Source organism: Hoplias malabaricus, chromosome 14, assembly GCF_029633855.1.
Source record: "Hoplias malabaricus isolate fHopMal1 chromosome 14, fHopMal1.hap1, whole genome shotgun sequence".
Taxonomy (NCBI): domain Eukaryota; kingdom Metazoa; phylum Chordata; class Actinopteri; order Characiformes; family Erythrinidae; genus Hoplias; species Hoplias malabaricus.
The window spans coordinates 33,707,869-33,717,868 of record NC_089813.1 but is presented as its reverse complement, the minus strand read 5'-3'; the positions used below and the strand labels follow the sequence as shown (position 1 = coordinate 33,717,868).

General features: G+C 42.4%; 1 protein-coding gene across 1 annotated transcript in view; it reads right to left on the bottom strand.

The window, feature by feature from the left end:
• celsr3 (cadherin, EGF LAG seven-pass G-type receptor 3) overlaps positions 1-10,000 on the bottom strand; it is a 66,873-nt gene that overhangs the window by 6,155 nt on the left and 50,718 nt on the right. Inside the window, 12 exon segments of the mRNA XM_066643265.1 lie at positions 1,791-1,903; positions 3,240-3,414; positions 5,432-5,638; positions 6,183-6,309; positions 6,514-6,681; positions 7,153-7,327; positions 7,496-7,645; positions 7,780-7,963; positions 8,374-8,583; positions 8,812-8,906; positions 9,164-9,265; positions 9,806-9,989. Of these exon segments, the coding sequence (XP_066499362.1) occupies positions 1,791-1,903; positions 3,240-3,414; positions 5,432-5,638; positions 6,183-6,309; positions 6,514-6,681; positions 7,153-7,327; positions 7,496-7,645; positions 7,780-7,963; positions 8,374-8,583; positions 8,812-8,906; positions 9,164-9,265; positions 9,806-9,989 (1,890 nt within the window).

The window sequence follows — 10,000 nt, the reverse complement described above, 5'->3', positions numbered from 1 at the left end:
GAGAGAGAGAGAGAGAGAGAGAGAGAGAGAGAGAGAAAGAGAGAAAGAGAGAGAGAGAGGGAGAGAGAGAGACTGATGACATTTATGGAGAAGGACACATTATTCATTTGGCAGCAACATGTCATACCCTGAAGGAAAGTTTAACACAACAGTGACAGCTCCACACACACCATCACTAATGGCACAGCACCCACAGCGAGGTACACTGAACCCAGAGACACGCAAGTCACATGTTTATTAAGTTTTCTGATTACCAAAGCCGAGAAATAATTTTTCACTACATGACATTTTTCATATTTTTCACAGGCAATAAGCAATACTGTTAATTTAATTTCGATTCATTTGATCTTTTCAATTCCACCTCCACAGTGATGCAGGCTGCCAAATAAACACAGCCCACAACTCTCCTCACACTTCTCAAAATAACTGTCATCAAGCTGTGCTCTGTGCCTGTAGGAAGACGTGGCAGAAGTACACAATTTCATACTGAAGTTAAAGCTCAAATAACATACAGTTATTATTTAAAAAAAACATATTATGCTCCACACAGTTAACCAATGAGAATCTCTAGTTACTGATTCACTAAAGTATATCAAGTTTTACGTGGAAATAAAGTGCAGTAATCAAAGTAGTACATTAATTACAACCTCTGTTCCAAAGCTTACCTCAGTGTATTTAGTCTGAGTCTTAATCTGGTTTAAACATTTAGTGCAAATTCTAACCTCATCATCAACACTGTGATAATTTGATTTGTTTAAAAACAGTACAAGACAACTCTCTGTCCTGGTGATATGGCTACTTGCAAAAGAAGCCCAGCCATAATCTTAAAGCAAGATTCATCCATCTATCCATTATCTGTAACCGTTTATCCAATTCAGGGTCACGGTGGGTCCAGAGCCTACCTGGAATCATTGGGTGCAAAGCAGGAATATACCCTGCAGGGGGCGCCAGTCCTTCACTGGGCAACACACACACACTCACGGTCACTTTTGAGTCGCCAATCCACCTACCAACATGTGTTTTTGGACCGTGGGAGGAAACCGGAGCACCCGGAGGAAACCCACGCAGACACGGGGAGAACACACCAACTCCTTACAGACAGTCACCCAGAGCGGGAATCGAACCCACAACCTCTAGGTCCCTGGAGCTGCGTGATTGCGACACTACCTGCTGCACCACCGTGCCTAAAGCAAGATTGACATTCCCTAATGCATACATGCTACAGCAATAACAGTAAATAAAATGATTCGTATTTTATAAAAAACAATACATTGTTGTGGATGATGTTTAAAGGTGAGTCTTGCACACTTCTCTGTTTTGTATAAAGCTGTAGCATCCCTGTGATTTAGGGGAGTGGCTGTGGAACATTCATTTATCCAGTTCAGGGACGCGGTGGGTCCAGAGCCTACCTGGAATCACTGGATGCAAGGCGGGAACACACACTCACACATTCACTCACACACTTTTGAGTTGCCTACCTAACAACGTGTCTTTTTGGACCGTGGGAGGAAACCCACACGGACACAGGGAGAACAGACAATTACCCGGAGCGGGACTCAAACCCACAACCCCAGGATCATGGAGCTGTGGGACTGTGACCCCACCTGTGACCCCACCATGCCGCCATACACAGTGGATATATGAGGTGGGACCTCGCTTAAACATACCAGTTTCTACAAAATCACCTACTGCATTTTTAATATTGCCTGTTCTGTGGAGGAGTGCAGCGACACAAATATTGACAGTTGAGTCAATTGAATAAATGATTCAATGTAATATGTTTCTTGTACCAGTATGACAACAGCAATAGGTCCAGCAAAGCTCCAAATGAGTTTATCATAAAGAGAGATCCAGCAGAAATCAGGGTTTCCATAACCCTCTGGGTCCAGACCCACAGCCAGTCCTGCAACACACAGAAATCCCTGTAAATATATTTTTTTTTCAGCCATTAAAGTGATATGTTTAGTTCAGGCTTTGATTTAGTCTAGAATGGAAAGAACATTCTAGAACAGAGGTCATCTAATCCAGACCTTGTATCTATGTTCAAGGATGGGTTTTTAAAATGTATCATCTTGGGGAAACACAAACCCTAAACCCACTAAACATGTTCTCTCATATTCACACTATTCTAGTACATCATCCTTCTCTCAATGTTAAAGATCATCCAAGTTCTTGACTGTACGTCTTCCTTCACAGTGTTCTAGAATATCATTCTTTCTCTTATATCCTCTTATTCACACAGTTTTAGAATATTTTCTCTCATTTATACTGTTCTAGAGTGCCCCCTTTTCACAGTTCTCATATCACCCCCCCTCTATTATGCTGTCCTAGAATGTCTACTCTCATTCTGTTTTTCTAAACCAGGCGTGTCAAACTAGATCCACGGAGGGCCGTGTGGGTGCAGGTTTTCTTTCCAACCACGCAAAAGCCCCACACTACTGAAAGTCAAGATCTACTGATTAGATACAATGATTAAAAACAGGTGGAATGAGGTGTGGTTTCTGCGTGGTTGGAAAGAAAACCTGCACCCACACGGCCGTCCGTGGATCTAGTTTGACACCCCTGTTCTAAACTGTTCATTCATTCACATGATACTATAGTGTTCTCCTCTTTCACACTGTTTTAGAACACCCCCCCCTCTTTCACACTGTTCTAGAGCACCCCACCCCCCCCCTTTCCCACAGTTCTACAACACCCACTGTTTCTCCATACCAAGAACACATAGAATGGAACACATCTATGTTCTCTAGAAGAATATACATGAAATATAGAAGGAATATACTTGGTTGTGGTGATGATGAAACAAGAACACGAGATCGTAAAAACACACAGGAACACATACTGAGAAATGGCCATTCTTTCTCTTTCACACAGTTTAATAAATTCAATTAAATTGGAGGGTTAATTTTCATCGGCTCAGCTGGCGTGACTGTGCAAGGCTGGGGACAGGGGTCAGCCACTGGTCAATCTGTATTCCCTGAAGGTGATGGGGGTGTTGAATGACCTCAGAGGCTATCTGACAGAAGCCTGACCCCAATAATTCTCTGGCTTCTCACCACTTAGTCATTACAACCAAAAAAGAAAAAAGGATATGCACCAAATTCAACCAAAACAAATAACCGCATGTACAGTTTATGTTCACTGTTTTAAACCAGTATCAGTTTACTCCTATACATCAGTCATTGTTAATTTACTTACACTGCTGTTGTTGCTGTATTCACGTCTGTGTTTGATTTTACCTGTAATAATGGCGGGTACTCCCCATCCAATTGCGTAGTAGAACCTCATGGCCCCATAGTTGATGTTTCGTGCTTCAGTCTGCATGCGGTAGATATGCAGCGCCTCAACAAACAGCCAGGCAAATGCAGACATGAAGAAATAATGCAGCAGGATCGCCACAACTGTGCATAAAAACTGAGAGAACACAAATAAGAACACTGTGAGAATAAGGGACACCAATAAGAATACAGGTCTGCGCCAGTGGAAAAACGGGACCTTACAGCACCGCAGAAATCAAAACATAGTTTCTAAACTGTACAAAGAAATGGAGTTACTTTACATGCTCTGTCACTGTACTGCAGTAACAAGGTACAGGCAGGAATCTCCTCTGCGCTTGCCCTCAGGGGAATTCATGCCACAGAGGGAAGTTTCTACCAGCAGCCACTCAAAACCTCTATGTGGCTCAAGGCAGGGGATCAGTTCAAATGGACTCTTGCTGTGATACAAAATCTCACTCACTAAAACTGTTTTTGTTTTTACAGTAACACAATAAAAATGCGTTCACTTTTGCTTCAAATTTACTTTAAATTTATCTTAGAAATATAAGCATTTTTATGACAATGATAATTCATTTATTAATTCATTATCTGTAAGCGCTTATCCAGTTCAGGGTCGCGGTGGGTCCAGAGCCTTCCTGGAATTATTGGGCGCAAGGCGGGAATACACACTGGAGGGGGCGCCAGTCCTTCACAGGGCAACACAGACACACACACACACACACACATACACACTTACACACACACACACACACACACTCACACCTACGGACCTTTTGAGTCACCAATCCACCTACCAACGTGTGTTTTTGGACTGTGGGAGGAAACCGGAGCACCCGGAGGAAACCCATGCGGACACAGGGAGAACACCAACTCCTCACAGACAGTCACCTGGAGCAGGAATCGAACCCACAACCTCCAGGTCCCTGGAGCTGTGTGACTGCGACACTACCTGCTGCACCACCATGCCGGCTCACAATGATAATTTTATTCATTTATTTTTTTTTATATATCATAACCCTTAATCAGTTAACCCATTAGCCTGGGGTTAAAATGCTTTGAGAAATAAAGCAGAAATGTGTTAGAATCATATTTGTATTAAATGATTTATTACAATTATTCATAATTTATTAACATACAATTTAAACATCATATATATAAACCAATCACCAATGTAAAATATTTACACAAATGTATTCAAAATATTATCTCTTAGGATCTCCATTTTGGAGGAATTCCCATTTTAGTGGACCTCCATTTAGAGTCAGTTCTAAGCACTTGTCACTCAAGCTGTGCACAAAACTAGAGCACTTGTTTACTAAATTATCTTTGAATATCACTGAAAGCTCTGAGTATTAATCATGAATGAAGCATTTTTTACTGTCACAAGCATACACATTGAGTTTATTAACTGCTTAGTTTGAAGCATTTATAGTGAGTGGGAAGCACTCGAGGGGATAATGTCTGCACATAAAACTATGTTCGACCGGTTTACGTACGTGTGGGTGTGTGTGCTCCAGACAAAAGCATTTAACTCGATTCTGTGTCACTACATAATATGCAGTGTGTCTGATTGTGCTATCTATGTAAATGGCTTGGATACTTATTCCTGAATGAATATCAATATTGCATTGCCTGGTGCTGTCTCCTAGCATTTATGTTCAAGAGCATCACGTTAAATTGGGCGGCTTATAATGTCAGCAGCCTATTATCAGATTGACATTTAAAAGTCACCCTGTACCACTGTGCTGGTTTCTGTTGTTGTTTTGCCACTGACCTCCCAGCTTTACAGACAGATATTCCAATAATTCAATAAGCGCCTAACTCACTTTTTAACTCGCTCATTAAATCAGTCATTCACTCAGACACCCAGCCTTTCACTCAGTCACTTTCACTCATTAAATTGGTAAATCATACATGCATTCACTCAGCCACTCACTCAGTTTCTCACTCAGTCATTCACACATTAACTTAATTAATTCACCCAGTCGCTGACACATTTAATCACTCACTCATTCACCGATACACTCAGGGCTTCATTATTCACTTCCTCAGTCATTTATCATTTAGTCAATTAGGCATTTTCATACACATTAATACACTCAGATTTGCACTTAGTCAGTCACACACTTGCAGATTCCCATTCACTCTCTCACCTGTTGTTCAGTTTGATTGATGCCGAGCAGATAGGTGAGCTGAGACAGGAGTGTAGCGGCGGCCATGTTGGAATGAATACTGCGTGTGTTTGACTTAAGTCCTCTTAGACAGGAGAGCACTGTTACCGTTAGCAACAATGCCACCATGGAAACAGACAGTGAAGTGTAGGTTACTATGGCAAGGGTCTCCAGGTCACCCTCTAATTGCTACTCAACAAAGAGAGAGACAGAGTGTGAGAAAGCAAGAGCGAGACAAAGACAGACAGACAGAGAGAGAGAGAGAGAGACAGAGCTTTGTTTGAGCTTCATCATAGTATCTAAATTTCATTATTTTTAATTATCCATTCTGATACAACATTGCACTTCAAATGTAGCAGGGTTATAAAGATGTACTGATGTATTATGATGCATGTTATTATCAATTATATAAAAACATAAGGTAGTATTTTATACTGATGTTGAAAAATCAAATATGCCAGTTCTTTTAAATAAAATCTGCTGAGACTGTAAAGCTTGGCATACACTTTTATGGCCTAAGTTTCACAATCAAGTTCAGTATACTTAAAACAATATATGATCTGAATCCTATCATAATCAAATCAATCATTTATGCAATTTGGGACTTCATGATGCATTAAAATGACTCCTAAAGAACTGCACTGGAACCAAGTCATCATGTCAGACATTTGTAATTACATCAATTATTTTCCAGATATTTTTCCCCTTTGTTTGTGTGCACTCTGTGATTTACCTCTCTTTGTGAGCTGTCCATCAAGACCCCAAAAGTGCCGAGTTTATGGCACTGACAGCGTACGTGTGATGTGTTTCTGTAGACAACACTGCAGTCTCTTACTGTCCAGCAACCTCCAGCTGACACACTGCCCACACACATACGCACAGATACATTACAATAAACAGATCGTCATTATTTTATTTCAACAGTTACAAATAATACTGACTTACAATCTGTTAAGAAAATGCTGCACATATTGCCTCTATCTCAGTCTGACAGCTTCTCCCATTTCACACAAACACACAGACACTTAAGTACATACATTACTCTCACACTGTGTGACACTCACATGCTTGTGTGGTTCCACTGCACACACAGAGGCTTGCTGCGGTTGCTGGTCTCCAGCAGTCGGAACTCCAGCAGGATGGGAGAGTCCAGGAAGCCCTCCACAAATGATTGGTTATTATACACAGACACACTCACAACAGGAGAGTTCAGCACGGGGTGACGCGGCAACCTGAAGGTAGAGACATATCACTATAACTAGGGGGCTGCATTTCAAGATCACTACACTCTGACGCTCTTCAAGTCAGAAAGATCCTTTCTTATGAAGCTGAGGAACAGCCCACATTGTAACTGTTTGAAGATGCTACCACTGACATGAGGAATATTACACTGAAGCAACATCAAATGATACTACTGCACCTTGTTTAAAAAGTACAGTAAAATATACAATATATTTTATTTACCTGTGTATCTGTTTAGAGCGGTAGAGGTATATGGTAGAGTTTAACTGCAAGAATAGTGCTGCTGGGCATTAGAACAGTGGTTCTCATCTTTTCATGCCTCAAGATAAACATAACATTCTATTTAATTTGCTAATACCTCAGGCCAGACTCACTGTCTTATTTCAGTATAACACTTGGGCTCCCTAGCAAGCTAATAACATTGGTACCTAGGGTAAAATATGCTCCATAAAGGCACACACCTGACTCCACGGCGGTCAGTGTGGTATTTCGGAGGTAGAGCGGCTCCCAGGCTGCGGTATATGAGCAGGATGACGATGGTGATGGGCGGATCAGGCAGCCACGCGGACCGCCGTGCTGCTGGCACCTCTGGAGTCTGATTTGCCAAGAGACTTACAGGGGCAGGAGGAGGTGGGGCTGAAACTAAGGATAAGATGAATGTGGAAGCGAAACAGATTTGACCTTTGACTTTTTGATGAGGACTTTATTATTGACATGACACGGAAATGACCCAGAACAGAGGTCAGTGTATTTGTGTGAGAATAAAAGTAAGTGCGATGTGTGTTCTTTCTTTTGTGTACTCACTGTAGTTGCGCTGTGGCACTAGGGCACTAGGTGGCAGCACCACGTGTGTGTGACTGTCCCACAAAAGTTGCCCTCTGAACAGCGTGCTGTGATAGCGAGGAAACCGTCTCCGTACGTGGGTGTGGTTCTCTACCCGGTCCACAGTCATCACTACACGCAAACACACACAAACAGAGTCAGCTTTAGTTCTGGCCCAGCAAAGTCTAAGTTAATTCACCTGTCACTCCAGACTCCTCAGGTGTGATAAATGTTAGTATGATTGGTTTACAGTGTTCGGGACTGACCTATATTAGGTGCCACCAGTGCTACAGGGTTGAGGTAGGTTTGTTTCATGTTCTGAGCGAGGGTCCGGGAATATTGCTCTAAGAGATCTGCCAGGCTGGACGCTCCACTCTGGCCTGTGTTCTGAGCCTTCCACAGTCCTGCACTGGCTGGTCCCAACAACACACTGCTCGCCCGCAACGCATTCTGCACAAAGAGAGAGAGAGAGAGAGAGAGAGAGAGAGAGAGAGAGAGAGAGAGTGCACAAGAGGTAAACAGAGACAGTTAGGCAAAACCATTGTTAATTGTTATCTTGACATTAGCCTTTTTAATACTGATGTTACATAAGAGTACAATATGTAAATACTATGTAAATGAGCCCTCTGATTGATTTTATTTAGTTCATTTGAATATCTACAACAATTTGTGACATGCCAAATCTGATCTCCAGTTCTGAAAACTATCTAATCTGTATCCAACGTAGGCAAAAATCAGATACGTGTCTGGCAATGGAAAGGTAGCTTTAGAAAGATAAGCTGAATAATAGTGAGGCCAGATGGGGCCTGAAGAGCTGATAGCACAGATGTCTGTAGTGTTTGTCCTGTGTGGGTTCTTACTTCTGTGAAATGCGCGTCCTGCGTGGCAGTCAAACCAAAACCCGACTGTAGGCTCTCAAAGGTCAAGAGGCGGGACAGCAGTCTCTCAGCAATTTGGAGGTCGTTGCCATAGAGACGGGGTGTTGCCTCAGTGACGTCGCGCAGCTGATGAGCCAGCTTCTTCTCAATGATCGTGTTAAGCTCTGTCTCATTTCTCTCAACAGCCTCCAGCTGCTCACATGTGCATATAGACAGTGTGCATTATTATTAAGAGTCTTGTATAATAATCTTAGAGACCGAGACAAACAGAGAAAGCAAGAAAAGAGAGAGAGAGAGAGAGACAGAGACAGAGAGAGAGAGAATGAGAAAGAGAGAGAGAGAGAGAGACAGAACGAGAGAGCAAGAGAGATAGAGAAAGAAAGTATGTATATTTGTGTGCACTGGCGTTTGCTGTCGTACCGCTGTGTTCAGCTCAACGAACGCTGGAGAGGTGCAATTATACAAATCAGGCTCCAGCCAGCCTCGGTCTACATCACAGTGACGAATAGCAGCTCCTGCATATCACACACAGAAACACACACACACACACAGTGTAATTACAGTAACTCATTAATTACAACCAAGTCAGAAAATTACACACACACACAAATATTTTGACTCTTAAAGGGGATGTTGCCAACATTTCATTTCTTAAAGTGATGGCAGGCCTTGAATTTGATTCAAATTGATATGAGTTTGAACTAATATCTAATCTCTAATCTCTGTCTGGATGAAACTAAGATGCATGTTTGAAACACACACCGACACTCACCCACTGAACCTTTAGGACAGGGCACCACAGCAGGCAGGTTGAACTTGGTCCTGGGCCACCATATCCCCAACGTTATGGTCTTAGGGCAGCCATCGTAGATCACTGTGGAGATTAGAGAGAAATGATAATGGCATTTATAGAGTTTATATTTATGTCCAGTCAGAGCTGCATTCCAACACAGCAAAGCAAGCAGCGTGGGAAAGTGAAACTACAGACAGGAAAACCAACAATGAAGGACTGTGAGCTTCGGGCACAATTTTATGATGAATTGAAAAGTCATTTCTTGTTGGCTGGGAGCAAGAGGCAAGACCTAGAACAATGATGATGGATGGATGAATGAACGGAAAACTGGTATTTGAGGGATTGATAATGGAGAAAAGTACGAATTGATGAGTGGATGGTGGGTGAATGGGCAGATAAATGGATGGTGGAATGAACAGATAAACCGATGAATTAATAAATGGATGAACCAATGAATAGATGAATGGACTGATAGATATTTGCTGGATGCATCATGTATGACACTTGGGTAGATTGATAGATATCTGGCTGATGAACTGATAGATGGACAGACAGACAGATTGGTGGATGTCTAGTTAGAGCATAGGTGGATCGATGTTCAAACGTGTGATTTAGTCTCACCTTCACAGCCTGTCTGTGTGACCTCGGCGAATGGGTTGTCACACATGTTGCACTGTCGGCCAATCACTCCTGGCCTGCACTGGCATTGACCACTTTCTGGGTCACATGACCTCGAGAAGGAGCCCACTGGGTAGCAGTCACACGGCAGGCACACGTCACTTCCTCGTCGGCGGTAATGGAACTCCTGACACATAC